The sequence below is a fragment of the Dermacentor variabilis genome, unplaced genomic scaffold (genome assembly GCF_050947875.1).
Source record: "Dermacentor variabilis isolate Ectoservices unplaced genomic scaffold, ASM5094787v1 scaffold_12, whole genome shotgun sequence".
Taxonomy (NCBI): Eukaryota; Metazoa; Arthropoda; class Arachnida; order Ixodida; family Ixodidae; genus Dermacentor; species Dermacentor variabilis.
This window is the reverse complement of record NW_027460280.1, coordinates 57,344,524-57,372,196: the sequence shown is the minus strand read 5'-3', so window position 1 is coordinate 57,372,196 and position 27,673 is coordinate 57,344,524. Positions and strand designations below refer to the sequence as shown.

The 27,673-nt window shown below is 44.0% G+C and overlaps 1 protein-coding gene across 2 annotated transcripts in view; it reads left to right on the top strand.

Annotated features, from left to right (window-relative positions):
* Zip99C (Zinc transporter Zip99C) overlaps positions 1 to 27,673 on the top strand; it is a 48,909-nt gene that overhangs the window by 20,330 nt on the left and 906 nt on the right. The window contains exons 3-6 of one of the 2 annotated variants that reach the window (XM_075676900.1): positions 13,886 to 14,079; positions 16,453 to 16,542; positions 18,212 to 18,395; positions 27,363 to 27,462. In XM_075676900.1, the coding sequence (XP_075533015.1) occupies positions 13,886 to 14,079; positions 16,453 to 16,542; positions 18,212 to 18,395; positions 27,363 to 27,462 (568 nt within the window). The remainder of the gene's footprint in view (positions 1 to 13,885; positions 14,080 to 16,452; positions 16,543 to 18,211; positions 18,396 to 27,362; positions 27,463 to 27,673) is intronic. The other variant, XM_075676901.1, reaches the window with a different exon arrangement.

Sequence of the window (27,673 nt, the reverse complement as noted above, 5' to 3'; positions counted from 1 at the left end):
GTCGCAGCCATATTCTGCCTATATACAGGCAGAATGGACGCAAATAAAGAACAAAGTAAGTCCGGGACTTTACGTGCAAAAACCACGATACATATGACTGAGGCAAACCGTGGGACTCCGGATTAATTTTGACCACCTGGGGTTCTTTACCGTGTACAGAATGCACGGTACACGAGCGTTTTTGCATTTCGCACCCATCGAAGTGCTGCCGCCGTGGCCGGGTTTTGATCCCGCGCCCTCGGGCTTAGCAGCGCAACGCCACTGCGCCACCACGGCGTGTAATGGACGCGAATAAGGGCAAAAAATTCTTGGGCAGCAAGAAACGTTGACCTCGCCAAGGCTCTATATTGCATCGGAGCTCATGTTGGCTCGCAGCTGCGATCCAATCGTTGTCTTAACTGCCTGGTAAGCTTGGTTTCACTGACCCTTTTCGAATTTCCTGAGAGAGAGAGAGAGAGAGAGAGAGAGAGAGAGAGAGAGAGAGAGACGCCACAATTTTCAACCTTGCGTCGAAGTCTCGATTCGTCGACTCGCGTATATTACGAAGCGATCCCGCAGGCTATGGCTTCGTGGATGCCTGCACCCTGCGGTACCGAGCCCATGGGAAGCGGTCTTCTGACAGGTCTCTTATCGTATCAGAGCTTTACGTGTACTCTCCGCGTTCGCGATAAGTGTGTCGGCACGCGCAAGCGGCTGCGCGGCTCTTTTGCAGTGCGCCTTGAGTCAACATCTCCTAGACATGCAGGAGGTGCCGCTTGAGTGCGCGGGCCAAGCGAGTGGGCTGCGACCACGAACGAAATCCCTTCTCCTAGTACGCGCTCGGGCGAGGCCGTTGTTCTCGTGCGCGCGACACCGCTGTGCAACCGACTGGCCACTTTGCGACACTTGGCTGCCAGCACAATAACGCCAGGGCCTTTTCTGTCGGCGGGACAAAGTGGTCGCAACGGGGTCGTAGGCCGGCTTCACGGGCGCAAGGTCCGTGTGCGCGCTGTGGTATAGCACACGTCGTCACAGCCGATCACAGCAGCTATTTTCGGCGACCTTGGGACCCCCTCGGAGAACTCGGAGTGCGTCAATACTAAATAAGTGCGCGCCATGCGATGTATGTTCTTTCACGTGCAGTAATTTATTGTCAGCTGGTTGCTTGTGCTCCCTGGCCGTGATAATTTCGCGCGAATGTGTTGTAGTAAAAAAAAAAAGGAACAAAAAGAAAATATATATGATGGAAAAATGGATAGCGTCTAAAGAATTTGCAGTTAACTGTCCATTCTTTAACTGGCCTTCAATGCTTCGCCATCGGGCGAAATTTCGCCCGATGGCGAAGCATTGAAGGCGATAGCAGGGTTTATCCAGCTCCTCGCACGGTTTTCTAACAATACGCGGAGGCTCGACATGACGTGACGCAGCAGGAAGCAGGCTTGTCACTGAGAGCAAGCAGACATGCGCGCTTCTGACTTTCTTTTTCTGTGCGTGCGCGCGCGTTTTGCGACGCTTTTCAATTTCGCCGTTAACATGTGTTATATATTCCATCTGCGTGGTTCTTTTTTTTTCTCCTTTCCACTGGACAACATTGCTTGTCTAATTTTTGCCACATTTCATTCACGTTAATTCACTGCATCCCTTTGACGTCCCTTCAGTTTGCTCTCCAGTGCTTGTCGAAATGCGATTGATCTGCGTCATCGTATTTTTCGCACGACGCGGGTTGCCGTGGCACAGTTTGCCTCTTAACACCACAGAGCACAAAGCATTGCGTAGCAGAGCGGCCCGTTGTCCTCAATGTGCAGTGAGCGAGAGGTTGGGGGCGACCGCGTTGAGCCCGCACGGCGGTATGGTGCGCCCCGGCTCCAGGTTGACCTCCCCGGAGCTAGAAAGAAGCGTGCATTCGCAGCGGGGCTTCATCGCGCCCACAACGCGCATATCGGGCAGGCCACGTGGCCACCGAGTGAACGGCCCTTTGAGGTACACAGGGTACACGCGCGGAGTTGCGCACGTCTCTGGGAAGCACTTCCTTACCTGTTGTGCCTTTGTCGTATAAACAGCAGGTTCTAAGTTACTTTTTGTTTGTTCAGGAAACTGCCTCTTAAGCGGTGCTCTGGAGAAGCCGTGTGAAGTGACATCCCTCGCGAGCTCTTCCTGCTGTGCGCTAGAGCAGTCGAGAAAGTCGTGCTTTCGTGCCTCGACGAATAACTTGAGGCGATTACAAGCAATATCGTTGTGTCATTTCACGGAGCGATGACCTTCGGTGTTTCGTTTACGCGTGACTGCCGGAGCATTCACCTTGTCGTCGGGTCGAAATCGCCTGCTTCAGATGAAAGCAAGAAGGTGAAGCGATTATCAACAATATGTACCCCGCGCGATATATGGCCCGAGGCTTCACGCAAATTAATTTGCGGTGGAAACTATATGAGACGGCTGCAAGGTTAGTGATGAAAAGGCAGGGAAAACATGCAATGAAGCGAACTTTTTATTTGAAATAATGTAACTTAGTGTAGATACACTAGAAAGCTTGGTGGCATATGTGCTAGGTACCGTCCGACAATGGAGTCCTAAGGAATGCGGGTCTGGTACGCGGGAAGAAAGGTTTTACGGCAAACTATAGATGGGCGGTGCTCTTGACTCATTTTCCGTGCGCAGTCTTCATCGCTCTAGCAGTTGTCTAACACTGGCGGGCTCCCGGCCGTAGTTACCGTATTGATATCGTGGATGAATTCTGGAGTTTTACGTACCAAAACCACGATCTGATTATGAGGCACGCCGTAGTGGAGGACTCCAAATTAGTTGTGACCACCTGGGGGTCTTTAACGTGCCCCCAATGCACAGGGCACGGCCGCTTTTGCATTTCGCCTCCATCAAAATGCTGCCGCCGCGAGTGCATGTGAGTGAATATGTGAGTGCATATACTACTCGTGTTAATAGCACACTTACTATAAAAAAGACAACTCGTACATTTGCGCGCGCGCGCGCGCAAATGCACACACACACACACACACGCACACGCACACGCACACGCACACGCACACACACACACGCACACACACACACACACACACACACACACACACACACACACACACACACACACACACACACACACAAAATAACATCTGACTTATTTTATGTGCTTATACAAGCTTTCCACGATAGAGGACTCATGAAAGCGCGGGTTGAGCAAACACAGCTCAAGATTTGAATTTCGTAAAAGGTATTCAGACCCTTCAGATACAATTTTCTCGTAAACTAAGTCTTTTCTTGGCGCGAAACAAGTGTTGCGAGGTTTCTGGAAAGGTATTTAAACAGTCCACGTCGACTTAGTATTTGCCTTTAGTGACCCTTTAAGGCGCTGAATTTTTGGAAGCCCGCATGTTACGTTCGCTGATTAGTGAAAAAATATACATAATCTTTGCGTTTGGGAAACTAATTTCTTGGCATGATTTCTAGTATTATTTAACGGTTATTATCTGACGTACGCGTCGGTATGTTTAAAGCGTCAGTCCATCACAAATTCACAATTAGTCTTAAGTGCCGCATCGGCATGCAGCACGGACCAAAAAAAAAAAAAAATAACAGAAGGGCATGTTCTTCAAAACAAGAAACATTTTATTAGGCATTCAATCTTCAAGTTACAAGTACATTACAATGTACGTATGCACAACGTGGGCAGCAAGCATGTTTAGCAACCTTTCTTTTTCAAAGGGTTGAGCAGGGCCCCTGAAAGTTGGGGGCCCGGGGCTGCAGCCCCCATAGCCCTCACCTTAATAACCCTGATATAACCCACTGGATGTGGGTTATATCAGTGTTGTGCTTACATGGCGCCATGATTGTAATTCAATAACTTCGTCAGTTGGATTGCAAAATAAAGAGTAGGAAAGGTCTGCCAGGAGCGAGTTCATGATAGCAGTGCGTGCATATAGTTTCGACAGAAGGAGGAGGAGGAATAAACTTTTATTTTCGAAACAGTATCCCGGGGTTCCAAGCCCAAGCCCCGGTTCCAAAGCCCCGGTTCCACTCTCGGTGGGAGGTCTCCTCATTCCAGGAACCCTCTGGCCTTCGCTGCTTCCTTGGCCCTGGCGACGAGGCGTCGTTGTTGTTCCAGGTCCTCGGAGACGAGCTTGGCCTCCCACGTTTCTTTGAGGTCTTCGCTTTCTTGTCTGGCGTTACAACAGTCTCTCGGAGAAGGCAATGCGTCTTTGTCTAGATGCCAGACATTCGAAGATCAGGTGCGCTAAGGTGTCCGGTACGCCGCACATTGGGCAGTGGTATCATTGCAGCGTTGGGTATATTCTATAGAAGAGTTAACTGCTGGGCTAGTTGGTGATCTTGCATATTGAAAAGAATTTTGCGCCAAAAAAAACAACAACACATATATATTATATTCTATGCATGAGGATTCCGTGGATGTTAGTATTACTTTGCAGTCTTCTGAGTGTAGTGCTTTCTTGTTTGTTGAGCTTTGGGTGAGGCGGTGTGTACACCCCGCGTTCCAGCCTATGATGTTGAAGGATCCCTGAGTAGGTGATGGGTACGGTCTCTACCTCCGCTGACGCATACCGGGCGTCTCGAGAGTAGGAAGGGTCGCCCGGCAGGTGTGGCTTCGCGCCGCGGCGTGTGCCGCTTCGTTCCCCTCCAGCCCCTTGTGCCCAGGAACCCATGTCACGCAGGTGTAGGGGATCGGAGTACTGCGGTGTTTCAATATCTTCGGTGCTTCTGTCGACACGCGACCCTTAGCGTAGTTCCTGACAGCTGTTTCACAATCGGAGAAGATGACAGCAGAAAACAAGGATTTTTATTTCAGCTTATAATAGGAAAACGAACTTACAACGGTATATATATATCGCTTTTGCACCTTTATTTCATAATCTGCATTGTGATCTGTTCTGAGTCAAAGCTAAAGCATTGTACGTCGTGGAATTAGCGCAGTCTACGGCGAGGTTAATACTTGCTAGGTTGCCAATTAACATCGCGTAGAGACATCTCAATGAAGCTTGAGAGTCATCTGTATATAACTCTATATAAAACATTATATGATGTACCGATGGCCAGGATCCTTATAAAACCAACGCAGAATAGCTTTTGACTGGAGGAGCAATGACTCGTCGTATGAGAAGTAGGGGTTATCGTCGTGGCAAGGGCCGAGTCAAGGACTGCATGAATACGAGACTGACTGGTATCTCAGTGGCGAGGAGACGTGGTTTACCTGCCGGCAAAGCGATTGTGCCTCGGACGCCCGAAAGGTAGTGTTCGGGAAAGATTATAACCAGATAAGAGACAGGCCGGAAGAGTTTCCACCAAACTTTAGCACATGCATTCTACACAGATGCGCTCTCGGCACAGGTAGAGTCCCCTTTGGCCGTCCAGTTTTCAGGCGTTCATCCTTTTATGCGAGCTCCTCCACACATTTGGTAGGAAAATTCTACCGATGAATTACAACGGTCGGTTGAAACCGCGTCAACGACATGGCCATAGGCACGGAGCGTCGTTCGTCTCAGCGGACGAACATTGTGAGGAAGATGAGATTGCGCGGAAGCATATTTAAAAAAAAAAATCAAGGAAAGAAAACGGGCAGTGGATAGGATACCTGGAGAATGAGGAAACTCGACTCAATTTATTTGAGCGAGAACTTGCGGTAATCAACGTGTCCAATGTGCGGACACATATCGAGACTTTAGTCGATGTCATATTGTATCTCACATGGAGGCCACAAAACTCGGAGTATTCTCTCTCAAACTCGCTTGCGTATAACTGCATTATCAACAATGAGATCAATTCGCCTCTTAAGAAGCCGCTGTGATATGAAAGTCCAGGCACTCTTGCTCCCGATTTGACGTCGCACATGGTTGGCTGGAGCGCCAAGCGCGTTGAGTGTGAGCTCATCGCGCACTTGCGAGCTGTTCTGGTCGCTTTTGTATCAGCTGGAGCAAATGGTTTAGCTGGTTTGGTTGAGACTACAGTTGTCTGCCGCATATTTTTTGTTTTTCGTAATCGAACCTTTCCACTTTTAATGTGCTTTACCGCATAGCCATTAATTTGCGCAGTGATGCTTCTGGTGCAAAGACTGCTCATGCTTCTGAGTCTAGTGAACATTTCGTCAGGGCATTCTTACTCGCGCAGTCAATGATGTTAATAAAGCGATAAAGTTTATTCAGTGTTTAAAACCGAATTATGCAACGCTCCTTAGACGCTTGCCGATTTGTTTGGGTAACGGCTGCAGCATTTAAATGATTAACTATATCAAGCAAAATTATATTGAAGTTGTGATAGAATCAGGCTGTTCTCGTGTCTTTCCAACGTGCAGACAAGCACTGATGATGACTGGGATGCAACTACATATAGCTTTGCTAAAAGGAAAGTAAAACTCCAATTAGAGGGGGGAAAAAAGAAAAAGAACGTTGCATAGCCAGAATGCACATTAATATCGTAGATATGCTCCCGTCACGTCAAGTTTTACGTAAAACCACCAGAGCAATAGCATTTGGCTTCTACAGTGACAGTGAGCACTAATTGTGCGGTCTGCAGTTCTTATATAGATGCTATAACAAGAACTAGTCCATTCATCTTGAAAGATGAGCTGAAGTAGTTTCATTGTTGTTTTGCATAACCAGTCAGTTCTTGCACGAAAATATTAACATAATATCATAATTGGAAGTAGCAGGTTCGTTATGTTACCGTGTGAATTAATAAATTAATTTGCATCGTCATATATTAGTAAGAACGTTTAGGCGCAGAAACGGGAAAATCAACGATTGCCGAAACGTACGCATGGTTCAGACACACTGGTTGAAAATGAGGAACACCGGATAAACGTTGGCCCTTCACTGACATGATTAACCGCGCAAATAAGAATGTCCTAACGAGATGTTCACTGGACTCCGTAGAGCATGAGCAGGCTTTCGTGCATCACTGCACGAAAGGAAATATATAACTGCACACTACGAACATTTGTATCCATTGTTTAGGCACGCGCACGCACGAAAAGACAGATGCACACAGCCAACACTACGCGCTCGCTTATTTCAACACGATCAAGTTGAATTATGCCGACTGGTTCTTTATTCTATGACGAAGCCTCCAACGCGCGTCGACGGAGCTCCCGCGATATTTCGACGTAAGATTGTCGCCACATTCGGCGGTTTCATTGGGAATTTCGAGACTTTTACGCTGCCTGCCTTTCTTTAAAACGCGCACGTCGTCGTTGATTCGGAATGGCTTATTAAATGAAAATGCGTCCACACCGAAGGGCATACGAACAGATTAAAAATACCACTGGACTGGTCGCCATAGCTGTGGTCACCTCCGGGATGACGACTCTTGGCCCAACGTTACTAGACTACGTTGTCTTGGCCGGAGGTCCCGTTCCATGCTGGCGCACGTGCCCTTGGCCGGCCTCGGCGGCTTTGCTTCCTTTCCTCATTTCAGCCCCCATGACTGCGTGGGCGCGCTGATTGAAGACGCATCTCTGCAGAGGCCCAGGCTGCTGTGCGGCGAACGTTTATTTGGCCAACGAGGGAGGGTACTTTTTGTAACGCTCTTTTTTTCATATTTATCTTTTCCTGCCATAACGGCTGCGCAATGGCGTTGGAGCCGATAATGAAGGACGGCAAGAATGACAAATAAATCGTTACAAAATACGTCTCCAGGCGTCGGTGTGCGCGTCGCCTTGGCCCATATGCCTTGGCCGTATGTTGTGCCGGCTTTCCACGCGGCGCGCATCCCTTTTTACGCGTACTATTGCTCGGATACGCGGGAACGCGGTGACGTCGTCCAGATCCTCGCCGCGCTCATTGTGGGGAGAGAGCTGACTGGAGCGACTGGAGTACTCGCATTCGAGCGCTGCTTGTTTACTGAAGCGACGGCACTGGGCATGACTGACTGGCCGCTTTCGAAACGGCGGAGCACCGCGGCGCCCGTTTACTGGCGAATATGTTGCGGTTGTTTTAAAGGGGCCCAAACCAAACTTGCACATTGAAAGTTGACGAAACGCAAGGTCTAAACAGAGCATGTAGTGACTATACAAGAGCCATTATTTCCTATCTCCTCACTCTGGCCCAAAACACACAGGACGATCGTTGTGTGATCATTGTCTGTTGTTCGTTCTGTTCTTATTCTTCTTTGTTTTTATGTAGAATGGAATCTAATAGTAAACAAGAATGTCCAGGGGCATCGGCACTAAAGGCATACAGCTTTGCCTGGCAAGGCCCCGGGGCACTGAGACACACTCGTATAGTCAAAATAAAAAGTGCAACCTTCACACATGGCAATGTGAGGCAGCCACCTCAGAGTTACAAGTACAGCGACAAACAATAACAGCACATATTGTTGATCATTAGCATAATGTGAGAATATGATATTACATGCAAGGTAACAAGTACAATTTTATTAGGCATTTAAGTAGCTTAATGGGTTTCGTATCATCATATGCAACATATACAACAAGAGAACGATCAAGCAGAATTGCTACGGCATGTTCACTAGTTGAGAACTGTATTTAGTTTCAACGTGCAGTACAATAAACTGAACCGCCCTGAAAGTGTAGGTACTACATTTCACATACTACTATTTTTGCATAAATACATCAGGGAATCGTAAATTTGAGTGAAGACAAACACAGAAATCTTAAGCTGTATTAAGTGTTGAAAAGGTAGCATCTTAGATCGAATGAAATGTGGCATAGAATGTTCATATCTGTCTAAACAATAAATAGCACACGTTGTGCTCTTTGGTAATATGTGAAGGGCAGAAATATTTCGCTGCATTGTAAAAAAAAACAAACCAAGAGCCAGTATTGTAGTTGGGATTTTATAAGGTTGTGATATAGCAGCATTTTAAGCCACACAGAAAGCATGCATTTATATATAAAAGTCCCAATGATTTCAGTAACAATTTCCTTAATAGCGCAACAGGCTCATTCAAGCTTCAGTGCTAATCACAAACAACACTAAGAAGTCTTTGTGAATTTTCATGCTTAATAATATGTTTTCATACCTAAGACAGAATTGGTCATCAAGTTTTTTTTGTTTCAAGCAGTAAACAGAACATACTTTGTTTTCAAAATGTTTAATTGAAGCTGGTTAGCATTTATCCAGCGGGCTGAGTGCTGCAACCACACATTACATTGAACTTAAGGTTATAGTTATTTTGACACGAAAAAAAAATTACTTAGCATCATTCACATATAAAAAGTATGTGCTGTGTACAAGGAATACTAATAAAGTCATTTATATACATAATAAATGAAAGCGGCCCAAGAATGGAACCTTGGGGTGCACCGAGCCTTACGACTCCAAGTTTGAATGAGATCCATTTAGTTTGTAGTTTAATTGTTTTCATTGTGTGCCATAAGAAAGGAGGTCTAATGGAATACTGGCATTTTTCAATGCTATGCACGGCTATCCTATGATAGTTGCAGTTGGGAGTGCAGAATGTAAGTTGGAATCTGAATATTCACAGTGCTGGCTGTATTGCCTAGCAGGCTTTTTTAATGCTGGTCGGTAACAATGCATGGCCATATCAAAACGCTTGACTAGCACGGAGAAACATTCTGCCATTAATACAGGAGTTGTGCTGCATCAAAGCATCATTCAATGCAAGCAGAGCTCAATGCAGTATCCACAGAGAACTAGCAAAATTATGAGCAAGAACAGTCGCATTCCATTAATTTCAGGTCTGCAGGACATGCAGAAGAACCAAGTAGGGTACTTTAGGAGGTATTAAAGTTGTTGTTAGTAAACGATAGGACATTTTTATACATTTGTGGGTATGGATGAGCTTTGGAGTGTGGAGAAAAGTGTGAATAACTTTAATTTTCTGTCAGCTATCATCACCACATGTGCTCAAGAGATATTCTTGATAGCCATACATTAGTTTATCACTATCATCGCTTGAGGATAATAATATGAGGATAATGAATACCTTCTTCCGCAAGCGGGATAGCCGAAAGTGGACGTGGAGGAGCCCGAACGGCGAGACTAGAAATGAAATAGACTTCATACTCTGCGCTAACCCTGGCATCATACAAGATGTGGATGTGCTCGGCAAGGTGCGCTGCAGTGACCACAGGATGGTAAGAACTCGAATTAGCCTAGACCTGAGGAGGGAACGGAAGAAACTGGTACATAAGAAGCCGATTAATGAGTTAGCGGTAAGAGGGAAAATAGAGGAATTCCAGATCAAGCTACAGAACAGGTATTCGGCTTTAACTCAGGAAGAGGACCTTAGTGTTGAAGCAATGAACGACAATCTTGTGGGCATCATTAAGGAGTGTGCAATGGAAGTCGGTGGTAACTCCGTTAGGCAGGATACCAGCAAACTATCGCAGGAGACTAAAGATCTGATCAAGAAACGACAATGTATGAAAGCATCTAACCCTGCAGCTAGAATAGAACTGGCAGAACTTTCGAAGTTAATCAACAAGCGTAAGACAGCTGACATAAGGAAGTATAATATGGATAGAATTGAACATGCTCTCAGGAACGGAGGAAGCCTAAAAACAGTGAAGAAGAAACTAGGAATTGGCAAGAATCAGATGTATGCGTTAAAGGGAAGCTGAAGAGTCTGTCGAATTCAATAAGACGCTCATATACGGATGCGGGAACCTTATAAACCATGTAGGTAAAATTTGGGTTTTTCTTTTCAATTAGGAGCGACGTAATCGTCGGTTAAAATTGCGCTGTAGCTCCGCCCCCCGTCGAATGCCGCGCGCTGCTGCTGACGCTGACGATGCGAGCGGAGACCGGAAACCGCGGTGTTGTGACGTCAACTCTAGTGTTTTGTTCCTTCGCAGCCTGCGCTACCGTGCCTGACCGTGCTTCCTTCTGCGTGCGTGCCATCGCAATCTGCTTCGATCGACCCTGCATTTCTTTGTTGGTGCGTCTGCGTGTATGTTGAGTGGTCTCACGTAGCCGACGGAATTCGCCGCCTTTACGACTTAGGTTACGAGTAGTGTGCGGATGGCGCACAGATGAAGGTCACTACACGTACTGCATGAACCGGGAAGCTTTTCACGCGTTTAAACCGCCTTTGTAGATTGCCGACAGCTTTGGACAGCGCACAAATGCCGACGATCGCATCCCCGCTTACGTTCCACGAGGAGGCATGCAGGAACACAACACTACAGTTGTTTGACCGGAAACGAGCTCACTAGATTGGCGAAAGATCGGCGAGATCACTAGATCGCTTTGCAAAAAACATACTCACCAAAGAGCATTTCCAACACGAGGAGATCCCAAGACTTCGCTTTCGTTCGCGTCGAAAGCACTGCTCGCACCAGCATCGTTTGCTTCTTTGAGAGGCCGGCTCTTCGCAATCGGCTCGTACATGTAGGGAGTAACGCCGAACTCCTCAGAAAAACGCAGTCTCTCTAAATTTTCCATTACCTCTTAATTTTCCATTACAGCAACAAACTACCTGGCACCGCGCTTCATGTGTAGCGGCAGCGGTCGGTCACTAGAGTTGACGTCACGAGGCGCCCGACCAATCACAGGCGGAAACGAGACGCGCGAGCTGGGCGTGTCCACTGCTGCACTTTTCGTCGAAATAAAATATATTTGCGCTTTCTTTCGCTCAATTTCGATACGATATTCGAATTCGGAGGGTTGAAAACCATTATGTACACATGTTCACTCATTTTTTCTGGAAAACCTTTCAGCTTCCCTTTAAGAGACAAAGCCGGCAATATCATTACTATTATGGATGAGATAGTTCAAGTGGCTGAGGAGTTCTATAGAGATTTATACAGTACCAGTGGCACCCACGACGATAATGGAAGAGAAAATAGTCTAGAGGAATTCGAAATACCAAAGGTAACGCCCAAAGAAGTAAAGAAAGCCTTGGGAGATATGCAAAGAGGGAAGGCAGCTGGGGAGGATCAGGTAACAGCAGATTTGTTGAAGGATGGTGGACAGATTGTTCTAGAGAAACTGGCCACCCTGTATACGCAATGCCTCATGACCTCGAGCGTACCGGAGTCTTGGAAGAACGCTAACATAATCCTAATCCATAAGAAAGGGGACGCCAAAGACTTGAAAAATTATAGACCGATCAGCTTACTGTCCGTTGCCTACAAAGTATTTACTAAGGTAATCGCAAATAGAATCAGGGACACCCTAGACTTCTGTCAAGCAAAGGACCAGGCAGGATTCCGTAAAGGCTACTCAACAATAGATCATATTCACACTATCAATCAGGTGATAGAGAAATGTGTGGAATATAACCAACCCTTATATATAGCTTTCATTGATTACGAGAAAGCGTTTGATTCTGTTGAAACCTCAGCAGTCATGGAGGCATTACGGAATCGGGGTGTAGACGAGCCGTATGTAAAAATACTGAAAGATATATATAGCGGCTCCACAGCCACCGTAGTCCTCCATAAAGCAAGCAACAAAATCCCAATAAAGAAAGACGTCAGGCAGGGAGATACGATATCTCCAGTGCTATTCACAGCGTGTTTACAGGAGGTATTCAGAGACCTGGATTGGGAAGAATTGGGCATAAAAGTTAATGGAGAATACCTTAGTAACTTGCGATTCGCTGATGATATTGCCTTGCTTAGTAACTCAGGGGACCAATTGCAATGCATGCTCACTGACCTGGAGAGGCAAAGCAGAAGAGTGTGTCTAAAAATTAATCTGCAGAAAACTAAAGTAATGCTTAACAGTCTCGGAAGAGAACAGCAATTTACAATAGGCAGCGAGGCACTGGAAGTCGTAAGGGAATACATCTACTTAGGGCAGGTAGTGACGGCGGATCCGGATCATGACATGGAAATAATCAGAAGAATAGGAATGGGCTGGGGTGCGTTTGGCAGGCATTCTCAGATCATGAACAGCAGGTTGCCATTATCCCTAAAGAGAAAAGTATATAACAGCTGTGTTTTACCAGTACTCACCTACGGGGCAGAAACCTGGAGGCTTACGAAAAGGGTTCTACTCAAATTGAGGACGACGCAACGAGCTATGGAAAGAAGAATGATAGGTGTAACGTTAAGGGATAAGAAAAGAGCAGATTGGGTGAGGGAACAAACGCGAGTTAATGACATCTTAGTTGAAATCAAGAAAAAGAAATGGGCATGGGCAGGACAGGACATGTAATGAGGAGGGAAGATAACCGATGGCCATTAAGGGTTACGGACTGGATCCCAAGGGTAGGGAAGCGTAGCAGGGGGCGGCAGAAAGTTAGGTGGGCGGATGAGATTAAGAAGTTTGCAGGCACGGCATGGCCACAATTAGTACACGACCGGGGTTGTTGGAGAAGTATGGGAGAGGCCTTTGCCCTGCAGTGGGCATAACGAGGCTGATGATGATGATGATGATGATCAGCGTTTATATCCATGCATTGGTGACGACTCTTCGCACATACCTGTAATGTCAGAAACAATGAGGGTGAACACTTGCACTTCTCATTCTATCCTTAGGTTTTATTGCCCTCACTACATACCCCAGTTTATTAACATTAATCATTTCTTTATGTGGGCCACAAATATTAAAGGATAGCATATACCATTGTTTTCTTTTGAACCGTAAGATTCTTTACAGCTATAACTGCTGTTTATTTATAGCTCTTAAAAGCAGACAGTTGTGTAGAAGCTTAAAAGCCTTTCTGATGCTGTGGATAAAAAGGGCACTGTGGAAATTTCTCTATGTAGGATTGGAACAAGAGTGATGGTCTGTTGTGCACAATGAAGTATATTTTATCCATAGTTTGCAGTTGCAAGCATGAACCCAAAATATTTATTAGGCATTTTTTTTACTGTTATTCCTTGCTTCTTTTTCTGCAAGCTGCTGCATATTTAGGACAGGAAGGGATCAGTGCCTTATCATTGCAGTTTCAATGCGACCAGTTTTTGGTATATGCCATGACTCTCACTTTGTGCTCTGCATGCATGCAACAGGTACTGAGAGCCCTGCACAAGCACACCTGACACTTGGCCTGTGGGTGCTACTGGGTGTGTTCACCTTCATCATACTTGAGCTGGTCTTCTCAGCCACAGGGCCCGAAGTGGAGCAAAGTTTCCCTCACTCTGATGTCAACCAGAATGGTGTTACTAAGCCGGTCCCACCACCACAGAACTACAAAGCCATTCATGTGAGCACGCTATCAAACATCAAAACCATTGAGCTGTGAATGCTGCCTGAGCCACTTTCCGTATGTGTGCATGGAAAGAGAGAATTGTTGGCCAAACCCTTACTGTAGTCATAGTATGATACTGACGAGTCATGTACAGTGCCCATGAGATGAAATGAGTAAATTTGCAGCTACCTAATCCTCACACTTTCATTTCTACAATCTGCAGTTTGTGTGACATTGGCGTAATTTTGGCTTGTATACTTACATCAGAGTCCACATAGCCTTTAGTGACCAGATTTGTAGCAACATGACATGGTACTCTCAAGTAATTGCACATGTGGAATGTTCTAATTATGATTTCCCTGTCTCGTTTTATTTCGCAAGCACTGTACATTGCATCAAAGTAGTGTTTTAACACACTTTCTTGTAATTACACAGTACTGAGCAGAGGAAGAAAGGGAACCGAGGGGCCCAGTCTTCATAAGTCACAACCTGATAAAGCCAGCAGACAATGACAACAAAGAAAGCATTGTTTATTTGAATGAAATGTAGAAGTTGTAAATAAATGAAAATGAAAGTAGACGAGAAAGCAACTGGCCACAGGTAGTATACAAACACACATCTCTGCATTACTCATGCGATGCTCTTACCAATTGAGCTCCAGTTACATGTGCATGCATATGTGCACAGAGAGGGACAGTGTAGGTGACTACTCCATGGCAGAGTAGCTGTCATGTCCTCATGCGAGCTATTGTGCCATGGAGGGCTACATGTGTTGCATGAGAGTCCCCATAGCTCTCATGCCGATTCACAATACGAGACTCTCACAGCACTTTATTGCTCTTGCTTGGTGCATTTGTGAATGGGCGCTGTCATCTTGAAAAAAAAAATTTTTTTTTACAGGTTCCTGTGTATTCTGCACTTGAGCCAATTCCATCATTTAATAGGTTGATGCCAGTGCCACAGTATATCTGAAGCAGTAATTTTGGTCATACAAGTGATCTTTTAATTCACTTTTTTCTGGTCTTTTACTCAATTGCTCTTCTATTTTTGGATCAAGCTAAGGAGCAGTACTTATGAAACTACAAAGGAGAATCCAGTTGTAACAATATCTACTGTAACAATGGACAACTGTGGCACTACTAGTATAGCACCTTCTGTGGTTAAGTAAACCATTTACAATACTTCTTAGGTACTAGGCGCGAACACACACAAGAAACAAGGAAGGAGACGGGACAGCGCGCCTTGTTTCTTGTGTGTGTTTGCGCCTAGTACCCAAGATGAATTGTGACCAACTTTCCCAACAAGACATCCTTTTAAACATTTAAAATACTGCTGTGCTACCTTGTTGGTACAACTGAAACTGGTTAGTGCGAGCAAAATTGAAGCAAAGTTGCCCAGGGTTCTTTGCTAGATGCGGAATGCCGACACCACATCTTAGTGTCAAAGCCCTGCAACTTTTCGTTTTTGCATTTTTGGGAAATTAGACTCGACTGCCTGTGACTTGAAAGGAGACAAAGGAGTTGTAAAAGTAAATTGCATGGGTAGTGCTTAAACAGCAAAAACAGCAATAACGCCTGAAAACGGTGTAGTTGTGTGAAAAACTACACTGAACTGTGTGTACCAGATATATGTAAAAAGGATGCAGTTTAGTTTCGTGTGAGGTAATGCAAAGTTTAAATTGTGTCTTTCAATGTTCTTTTTTTCAATTTCAACTTGATTTGGTTACAACCGTTATTGGTTTTAACAATATACTTTTGGCATTTAAAGATTGTTGCAAGTGGGTTTTACTTTATTGATCATGTGTGCAGAGGGTTTTGCCTGTTCTGCATTCACCTTACCACATGCAATATTTTTTTCTGAATGTAAATGTATGCTACACATAAAACTGCTAATTTACTTCATACACGACGGTGACTTTTAATAGCAGTTTTATATGCAACACAGAAGTGTGTTGTATTGTTGCTGTGTTGTGCTACACTGAAATAAACGGATTATTGTGCAGGACATGCCTCCCTATTTATGTACATAAATTAAATAATTTATCAATAAGCATATAGTTGTTTACTGCTGAATATGTAAATTTGGATGGAGATGTGTAAACTAAGAACTTTTAATTCATGCACTTTCTCAGCTGTAGTTGTACAAGCTATCACCTGAAAATATTTATTCTACCACAATAAAATGTGCATGCGAACACACAAGCACACAGGCAGGATTTCTTTGCAAGAAAAGCTACATGGTAGAATTTCAGCCTGCAGACTCAAGCGCTAAGAAAAAAATTTTATTTTGCTGCTGATAGTAAATTATACACTTCACCTAAATACATATAACTCAATATCATTATCATTATAGTGCTTTACCGCTTGCTTTCTGCTTTTCTACCTGCAGGTCACTGGTTACTTAAATCTGATGGCAAATGGCATCGATAACTTCACCCATGGCTTGGCTGTGGCTGCTAGTTTCCTTGTTGGCATTAAGGTAGGTCATGTACATCTATCAGCATCATGGTGTAATCACTGAAGATAGGCCATGCATGTCCAGATCACATTTTTAATTGTGATGAAGGAAAAACCTAGGGATGCTAGAATAGTGAAAATTTCTTAGTGAAATTGAATACAAATATTAAAAAATGAGGCCCTTCATTATCGAATTGAGTGCTGAATATCTTCCTGCTTCTAAAGTACATAGATGTATAGAAAATAAATTTTAAGAATAAAACATTTATTTCCTTTGGTACATGCGAAAGCTATTTGCAAGCCTGTTAAATTTGGAGCTTGTAATTGGCAGGAAGTGAAAGGTGAAGTGAGAGGTGAACACAGTTGCTGGTTGTCTTACAATGGCTATCTTAAGTGGCCAGTTGACACTGTGCATGGATCCTTTACTATATTGGGCAGGCCCCAGTAATCGTAGTAATCCTGTATATCAGCCGTAATCAAATATTAAAAAAAAATTTGCTAAAATTCAAGAATTGAATACATCTATTTGAAAGAATAATGTTCGATTTGTATGTGTTCGAAATTTAGAACATTCGCACAGCCCTCAATAAAAGAAATCTGGGAACATGAATCTAAATTTAGTTTTCCTGAAGTAATCTTTGTCCTTGTAAAACAGCTGAGTACATGCTGCCACGAACTACTGCATTTTGGAGGTGGTGTAATATTTAAGAGGTTAAGAGTATCCAAGCTCAGTATTTTTTCAAAATACAGTCAGTGGAGGACCAAAGGTAATAGACTTGTTTTGAATGTAAAGTTCACAGCATGGTGCATTTTACACATTTTCATTAGTTTGCTCATTGATATCACAGTACAGTATGACATGGTGATATTGAAGCATGCCAACACCAATTTTTATACTTGTGACAACTTTGCTCATCATTTCACTCAGATATTAAGTAGTAACTGGAGGAACATTAAAAGCAAACGAAATAATGGTCCCCTTCAGTTTCCTTCTAAACTACGTTTATTAAAGCCCAGAATGTGCTCTATTATTCAATAGAAAAATGTGTTACATTAGCTTAATACTTCAGTTGATGGGCACACAATCTTCTTCCACTTTCTTACAAAAAGAATACCTCATGGCAAAATATGGGAAATATTTTGGATCACACTACCATCAGTGGACTTTATTAAAATAAAGTGCACCCCACCAAGTTCAGCCTGTTCAAAGGCTATTGCCAGGTGAAGCTACTGTATATTTGTGGTAACGAGTTTTTCTACACTATCATTCATAAATGAGTTTCAAATGCGCTTTTTATTTCTTTCTTTTATGGGTTTTTTTGTGCCAAAACCACTTTCTGATTATGAGGCATGCCGTAGTGGAGGACTCCGGAAATTTCGACCACCTGGGGTTCTTTAACGTGCCCCTAAATCTAAGTACACGGGTGTTTTCGCATTTTGCCCCCATTGAAGTGCGGCTGCCGTGGCCGGTATTCAATCCCGCGACCTCATGCTAAGCAGCCCGACACCATAGCCACTGAGCAACTATGGCGGGTTTCAAGTGTGCTGTGAACTATGTCACATTAACAAGGATTACTCAGGATTTGTAATTTGGATGATTTTTAGTAAATCAACTTTGATAAAGTGTTTATTTGATCTTGTAACAAAGTAACAAACCTGGCTAATTTATGAAGACCTCTTCGTTCTTGCAGATGGGAATGGTGACTACATTGGCTATTCTTATACATGAAATTCCCCACGAAGTGGGCGACTTTGCCATACTCCTAAAATCAGGCTTCAACCGCTGGGATGCTGCCAAAGCCCAAGTTCTTACAGCAGCTGTAGGAGTGGCTGGTGCAGTGACTGCTTTGTCTGCTGATTCACTTGAAGACATGGGTGAGCACTGCTTTGTGTGTTTCGTGCACAATTCACTTTTTTGCTGTGTCATGTTCTCAACTGATCTATGGGAGAGATGAAGAAAAGTGTCCTTGAAGTGGCCAGAACTCAGCATTTAAGAGTAGTAACACAACGTTTTTGTCTTTTCAAAATGGATAGCTATCAGCACGTTAATTATGGTACGTGTCCATTTAAGAGCACAACAGATAATTACATCTTGCTTCAATGCAACAAATCCACGATGCCCCCAAGTGCAGTGTTACTTTTGGGTTGAAGGAGGCCTCTTTGTCACATCATGGAAGCTGGTCATAGGGCATCACAAACAACTGATGCACAGGTCACTGAATTCAATGCAGTGGTCATAGGCCATACCATGATCACATAGGCAACAGCTGAGCGTACTAGAAACCTGATGGGCTAATAGGGGAGAAAAATTGAGAGGCATGCTTTATATCCTGAGGGAAGCAACAACAGAGAACTAGGCTTATCTTGTGTTAACTGCGGAGAAGAGTACAGTGAAAGAGGAAAGAGTGACTGACATGACATGACTGACTGACATTAAACACGGTCCTTCTTGCTTCTCTGCATGATGCATTGAAGATATCGCCTAGACGATACACTTCAGCAGTGCATAACAACTTCAGATTTATTGCGTCTTTTCACATCGTCATCTCATTTACATCTCTAATTGTTGTCTCTCTCTTGTCCAATGAGTGGATGTTCCATAGTACCCTCTCCACAACAAAGACACTCGTGTCTTTACCAATATGGTCGCTGCTAAATCTCAAGCTCAAACCTAATTTGTTTGAGCTGCTTCTGTCTACCATGACTTCCTCCCCGAGGGTAGTTTGCCCCACATCCAGTGGCGTAGCACCGGGGCGGGTGGGGCCGGGGGGCCGTAGGCCCCGGGTGCAAGGGGCCAGTGGGGGGTGTCATATACGTCTGAAGACACGCGGAATTTGTAGATATTCTCGCCTTCGTTGACTACACCCAACGGTGGGGGGTGACAGAAGACCTATGGGTCCCGGGTGCCAGATGACCTAGCTACGCCACTGCCCACATCCCGACACGGCAGCAAAAAATAGTGCCCAGTCTTCCACCCAGATATTGTGTCGGCCCTCCAAGCACTTTATGACCCTGGCACAGCAGACGCATAAAGTCTAATTTTAAGATCTAGCACTATGCCCTGTTGCTACCCCCCATGAACAGATCCAGCTCTGCATGGCACACTCACAATTCCAAATCATCGCTAACAAAGCCATTCTGCACACAGAGTTCACGCAAGCAGTGCTTTGTTGTGGCTTTCTTCTTCCCTGGTCATCGTACACTCCAGCCTACTTTGTTTCCCTGCAGAATGGGAGTGCACTTGGCCACGAATGGACGCATGCATCCTCTCCTTTGTTGAACCCCTGCTTTCCCTGGTGCACAGATCTGGACATGTGCCCCTTCTTCTGCAGTTTGTTTGTCAATGACAAAGCCCTTCTGCACACCAAGATCATGGAAGCAATACTTAGCACAGCTTTCTTCCCTGGTCAGCATGGTTCAGGTCTCCTTTGTCTTCTCAAAGAATAGGTAGTGCCCGTCGCGACGACAGGCCATGTGTATCCTTAGTCAGGCCACATTGGCCTCTCTCTTCATTGAGCGAAATACCTTCCCTCCAGCTGTGATACAACACTTCTGGTAATGCATCAAATCAGAACAACAGGCTCAATATGTTGGCACAACAGATTTACTGTGGCTTCTCTTCACATCGTCATCTCTTCTATATCTTTAATCAGCGTCTCCTATCATCCCACCTTTGTCCAATGAGTGGGTATTCCCTCTCCACAACAAAGGCACTTATGTCTTCACCAATGAGATCGCTGCAAAGTCCCGGGCTTGAACATCTTTCTTTTGTGTTGTTTCTGTCTGCCAACACTCTCTCCCCTTTTGAGCCGGCCCATGGCTTCGGCTTGGGTGAAGACGGTTTGCAACGCAGCAGCTCCAGATTGTTGATTACAAAGCCATTCTGCATGCTGAGTTCATGATGGAAGCAGTGCTTAGCATGTCTTTCTTATTCCCTGGTCGACATGCTCCAGTGCTTCCTTGTCTTCTCAAAGAATAGTTAGTGCACATGGAAATTACAGGCCTTATGTATCCGATGGCAGGTCATGTGGGCCTTTGTTTTTATTGAGTTCATCAAATGTGCATCTCACTTTTGGGGGTGTGGCCTGGGACCACTGCACCAGACTGACTGATCTGTGCATCAGCAGCTTGTGATACTATGTGATCTATGTGATCACCACCTCTGATTTCCTTGAAATAACGAGGAGGCCTGTTTCAATCTTCAAGCCACAATGCACTCATCATGCATTTTAAACTGGTTGTATTAGAATATGATATAATTACATTGCTGTGTGATGGAGAAATCGAGGATGAATACCGTGATTATGAAGCTGGCGGCTACCTAATAAATAAAAAAAGTGACAAAATTCTTGTACGAAACTACTTTAATACAGTGTGTAAAGGTAGCTTAGGATTAATGATCCCCCTTTTTTTTTTACTAGTGTGCCTCACATTGGTGAGCTGTTTTCACCAACAACCCAAATACCCTTTAATATACTAGTAAATAGGGGAATTGTGGATTTGAGTTTCAAATCTTAGGTGAACGAGTTGTATGAAGCTGGCTATCTACACTCTGGTCCTGGCTGTTCTAACTGTATAAAGAGAACTCAAAGATGTAGTAGAGTGAAACGCACACAACGATAGGCTAATGACTGATACACACCCAAGCCCAGGGGTGTGCTTTAATCAAAACTGTTGTGTTTTTGGGCTTATGCGGGAAAAGGGGTCAGATGATACTAAAACATAGTTTATTTCATGTTGCAGCAACCTTGAAATATTCGCACTGGCATTGCAACAGGCACTCATAAACACATACAGTGAGTGAGAGTGGTGGGTGATATCGGCTGCATGATAGAGGAGCATACATGGCGTTATCATGAGCAAACATGTACAGATATGCCACATCCCCTCGTGCTTATTTGTAAACACAGATGCAATGAAAAACACAAGTTTATGGCACACTATGATCAGGTGAGCGGCACTGTCTCTGGGGATAGCAGTGACCTTTAGCAGTGTTTGAATTGTCGACAGGTTCTTGTAGAATGATCGCACTGCTATTATCATCGATTGTAGAATCAGTCACTGGCACATGCATTGCTGAGCCTTGTTGGGTGTCAACGAACGGTAGGTCTATGTCCGTAGTGTCGTTAGTGTCTTTTGCGCGAGTGTGATTCCTGTGACACACCCACTGAAAAAGACCACCGGGGTTACCACACTTTAAACAGTATGACACTAGTCCTGTGCGGGCAAGAACTGTTGTGCTGAGCCACTTTTGTCCTGCTTGTGTACCCGAGCAGCATCACTTACACTAACGATGTCATGACATGGGCGAGAGCTTGCTTGGCGAAACTGGCTCTGTGACTCCTGGAGCTCATAGGCCTAAAGCAGTATGTTTTCAGCCATTGTGCCCTAATTTGAATTGCCTTCGCAGATGATCGCAGCTGCTTTGGATTTCTTTTGACAGGAAAACCAAGATTAGCCTCGGTGGCAAACGTCCCAAAGAGAAGCTATTCAGCTAAGCTCTGCCTCCTTGGAAATTATTACAGTGAAATCGTGATAATTCAAGATCTCTTCATTTGAATTGACGGATAATTTGAACTGCTCTGTTGGTTCTGGCAAAGTCCCATGTATTTGAATAAAGAAGAACTTCAGTGAATTCGAGCTCTGAAAACCGCGCAACGGTTAATTGAACAAAATTTCTCACTCCCATGGACTGCTTTTCGGACAAACCCAAGCCAAAGGTGAAGGTTCGATGCATCACAAGCTACTGTAATGTTGCGTGCTATAAAAATAATTGAGGAAAGACGTACGAAGTTGAGACCGAACTGGAGTAAGCAGAGTGGCGCGCACCCTCCCTTTGCATCTGGCTTAAAAGGAGCAGGAAGGAGCCCCTATCATGTACTTGATCACATTATTAGCGTGCAATTGATCACATTACCGCATGCACTTTTCTGCCCCCTCCCTCTCTCCTAGCACGCGCTTGGTCACATTATTATGGGCTCGATCACACCATCTCAACATTGGGCACACTAAAGGACAGCGAGCATCAATCCAGCCTTTTCTACTCACTGTTGCATGTCTTCCCTCACACCCACAGCAAATGGCCCGCGATCTTATAGCACTTGGACTTCGTACAGAACCTAGGCTTCTTCTGGCACATGTCACGCACTGACTGAGGAAAGATAGGACTTTCAATGCGAGCTCAATTACGATTTTGAGCATTGTACTGCCCAATTGATCGGCTGCCACACTTTAAATTGAATTCAATTTGAGTTTATTTGCAACAATGTTGCTGGAGACCAGGAGTAAAAGCTGTTTAAACAGCTTGAGAGGACCTGGCCACCCTACACACACGTTGGCATTACGGTAGTTTCAACAGGGAAAAAGAAAAGGGGTGGGGTGGGGCTCTCTTTGTTTGGAGTCCGTTTTATTCGAATAAATTTTCAGTCCTCTTGGAGTTCAAAACAACACGATTCTACTGTGCTTAAAGCAATAAAAGTAGCATAACAGGATGCACGCAAGAAAGGTGGACAAACAGTAGCAGTGTGTGTCCTGTCACCTTTCTTGCATCTGTAATGTTAATGCTACAGTTATTGCTTTAAATATTAACCAACTAGCCCAACAAAGAGTTTTGACCTTTCACCTAGAGTTTTAAATGCATAACAAGCGCACATGTAGTGATATAATTTGGGATTCTATTTCTGAAGCACTGCTTTTAGAATTTTCGCCTGTAACCATAAAGGCGTTGCAAGCACTTGATGCTAATGCAAGCCCAAGACCCTGCACTCCAAGGGTGCTATTCTGGACATTGTCAAATTCTATAATGGTGGCATTTTAAGCGAATCAGAAAATCTGTAGCAGCCAATCAGAGCTGACAAGATGGCGAATTCAACAATATAGCAAAATTTGTCAATGTCAACGTAGCACCCTGGGTAACTCGAGAATGCAAACGGGCCGCTGGTTGTGGCACTACCCTAGGCTTGGGTGCCACAATTCTAAAGCTTTCTATCATACTTGTTACGTAAGACAGCTCATGTACTGAAACATATTGGTGCTTGGTTTAATGTAGCTGCATGTATGTCCTATTGTCAGCTAAAAACAACCTAGAAAACATTTGCTCCCAAACTCATCTGACTTCTGACAAACAGCAAGAGGCTTGTCGTAGGTATTTCTAACACTGGTTACTTGATTGATTTTATCTTGTGTTAAGGTTTATCTGAGCCAGTCAGGCCATTTTATTAATGTATGCCTTAAAGAACAGTGAATATCCTTGAAAGCATCGGAGCCATTTCATCTGGCAGCACAGTTGTGATTGCTATACTTTTTGCCATGAAGCTGAGGTTCTTTCATAAACAAGTCAGTTCATACGATAAACAGTAGATGCGCATTAAATAATAAAAAAAAAAGGTGATGCGCGTGTCAGCCTACCATGAGTCATACTTCACAATAACGTATTTACCTTTATTGACTGATAACATATGTGGAACAGGTAGGTTTTGATGACTAACTAGTGATTAACACTACCTTAGCTTTGCTGTGCATGCATGATTAATTCTTTTGATGTGCATATATATAGGTGCTGTTTCTAAACGAGGATTTTAGTGTCAAGTTAAGCACTTGTTCTGTCATGCCGCTTCAAGCATTAGTTCCCTATAACAAAGCCAGATAAGAGAGATAAGGGCTTCCGGATAAGAGAGAATAGAGGGTAGGATTTTTCATTCATAAGGACATAGCAGGCAACATTGATAAATTCTACAGCATTAATGAGAGGGTAGTAGTCGTTGTAATAAAGCTAATTATAGATGAAAGGCAGTACAAGCCTACGCTCCAACCTCCAGTCATGATGATGAAGAAATAGAAAAGTTTTATGAAGATGTTGAATTAGCAATGAGAAAGGTGCAAACTCAGTAAACTGTAGTCATGGGCGAGTTCAATGCAAAAGTGGGGGGAAAATCAGTCTGGGGAACAAGCAGTTGGCATGGCATCGATTCTAGGAATAGTACAGGAGAGATGTTGGTAGAATTTGCAGAGAGGAATAGACTCTGAATAATGAATACCTTGTTCAGGAAGTGCAGTAACAGGAAGTGGACTTGGAAAACCTTAATAGAGAAACAAGAAATTAAATGGATTTCATACTCTGCCGATCCCAGCATAGTGCAGAATGTAGAAGTGTTAGGTAGGGTAAATCGAAGTGATCATAGGTTAGTGAGATCTAGGATTGCTCTCAATCTGAAGAGAGAAAGAGCAAAATTAGTCAAGAACAAACCGGCCAACCTAGACATAGCAGACAAATTCAGGCTGGTGTTTGCAAACAATTATGCAGCTTTAGAACAGATGATAACATTGAGGCAATGAATGAAACTGTCACTAGGCTGATTTCAGAAGCAGCAATTGAAGTGGGCAGTAAGGCACCAAGGCAACCAGTAGGTATGTTCTCTCAAATAACAAAGGACCTAATAAAGAAATAATAAAGGAAGAGATCAGACAGAATCGGCTGAATTGTCAAAGCCGATAAACAAGAAATTAAGCGATATTCAAAATTACGTCTGAAAGATTGAGGAAGCAGTAAAAAAATGGCTGCAGTATGAAATCAGTGAAAAAAAAAAAAAATGAAAGCTAAGCAGGGTAATGTCATGAGCAAATTCGATGATATAGTAAAAGCAGCAGATTAATTCTATACTGACCTGTACAGTACCCAGAGAAGCCACGCAACCTTGATTGGAAGTAGTGACGAACAGTATACAGAAGCTCCTTCTATAACTAGCGATGAAATTGGAAGAGCCTTGCAAGACATATCTCTAGGAAAAGTGGCAGGAGAAATTATAAAAACAGTCGATTTAATCAAAGATAGAGGAGATATTAAGCTTGGAAAGTTTGCAGCCCTTTATACGTAATGCCCCATGACTTCAAGTGTGCCATAGAGCTGGAAGAATGCCAACATTATACTAATTCATAAGAAGGGAAATCTTAAAGAATTTTAAAAATTTCTACGCATGTAGTCCTGTTTTTAGCTTGCTTTCAGTGTTCTATAAAATATTCACCAAGCTAATTTAGAATAGAATCAGGGCAAGACTTCAATGAACCAAGAGAACAGGCTGTCTTCAGGAAGGGATCTACAATGAATCACATCCATGTCATCAATCAGGGGACGTATTCTGTAACAATCACTTTCGGGGACAGCGTCGACTCGGTGATAGTATCACCGTCAGGCACGCGCAGATTGGCTGGTTGAGAAAATTGGATGACGTAGTGCTCAGCCAGCCAATCAGCGTGCGCCTGATGGCCAAGGCGTGTCCAAGGCGATAGTATCACTGAAGTGGATCGTTGCAAAATACGTCCCCAGGTAATTGAGACATCTGTGGAGTACAACCAATACAACTATATGGCTTTCATACATTATGAAAAGGCATTTGATTCAGTAGAGATACCAACAGTCATGGAGGCATTGCTTAATCAAGAAGTACAGGAGGCATGCATGAATATTGTTGGAAATATCTACAAAGATTCCACAGCTACGTTGCTTCTCCACAAGAAAAGTAGAAAATTACCTATCAAGAAAGGGGTTCAGCAAGGAGACACAACCTCTCCAATGCTATTCACTGCATTATTGCAGTATTCAAGAGACTGGGAAGACCTGCCGTAGTTGCTCAGTGGCTATGGTGTTGGGCTGCTGAGCACGAGGTCGTGGGATCGAATCCCGGCCATGGCGGCCACATTACGATGGGGGCGAAATGCGAAAACACCCGTGTACTTAGATTTAGGTGCACGTTAAAGAATGTCAGGTGGTCGAAATTTCCGGAGTCCTCCACTACGGCGTGCCTCACAATCAGAAAGTGGTTTTGGCACATAAAACCCCATAATTTAATCAAATTAAAGAGACGGGGAAGGCTTAGGAGCGAGGATCAGCAGCAAGTATCTCAACAACCTTCACTTTACAGATGACAATGTCCAGTTCAGGAACACTGGGGATAAATTGTAAAAAATGATTCAGGACCTTAACTGAGAAAAAGTAAGAATAGGCTTAAAAATTGCCTTTGTTTTTTGCATATTAATGTTCAGTAGCCTGGCAAGGGAACAAGAATTTATTATTGCCATTCAGCCTCTAGAGTCTGTGCAGGAATATGATTATCGAGGTCAGTTACTCACGGGGGGCCTTGATCATGAGAAGGAAATTTACAAAAGAATAAAAATGGGGTGAAGTGCATACGGCAGGCATTACCAAATCCTGATTGGAAGCTTACCACTGTCATTGAAAAGAAAAGTGTACAGTCATTGCATTCTACCAGTGATAAGAAATGGGGCAGAAACTTGGAGGTTAACAAAGAATCTCGAGAACAATTTAAGGACCGTGCAAAGAGTGATGGAACAAAAAATGTTAAGAGACGGGAAGAGAGAGCGTAGATCAGAGAGCAAATGGGGATAGCTGATATTCTAGGTGACATTAAGAGAAAAAAATTGAGCTGGGCAGGCCATGTAAGGCATAGGACCGATAACCATTGGAACATTAGAGTTACAAAATGGGTGCCAATGGAATGGAAGTGCAGTCAAGGATAGTAGAAAATTAAGAAATTTGCAGCCGCAAGTTGGAATCAGCTAGTGCAAAACAGGGGTAATGGGAAATTGCTGGGAGAGGCCTTCATTCTGCAGTGGACATAAAGATAGGCTGACAATAATGATGATGAACATAGCCAAAACTGCAAGCTACTACGAGCTTCCGTCACCCAAACTTCTCAGAACCATTCTTGTGAAGTAATGCGCCATTTTTCTCTGCACATCAGTGCAGGTGCAAGCTCTTATGTTAAAAGCTGATTTGCTGTCATACGATGAATGTATCACAAAGTCATGGCAGTAATTTATTTTCAGACACATCTACATCCTGGATACTGCCTTTCACTTCCGGAGGCTTTTTAAATATAGCTTTGGTCAGTGTGCTGCCAGACCTCCTCAAAGAAGAGGACCCCTGGTGAGTGTTAAGGCGTATGTTATGAACGTTATGCAAAACCAGCATTCGTCCCACAACTGCCGTTTGATGGAAGCAGGTACTAGATAGCACCAAAAAGTGCAGCTGACTTTTTTTTTTTTCATGACTGAATCAGCGAGTGTGACATGATGTATTGATGCCTTAATTAATTTGTTTAGCATACTTCCAAGGCCCGAGGGCATTACAGGAAGGC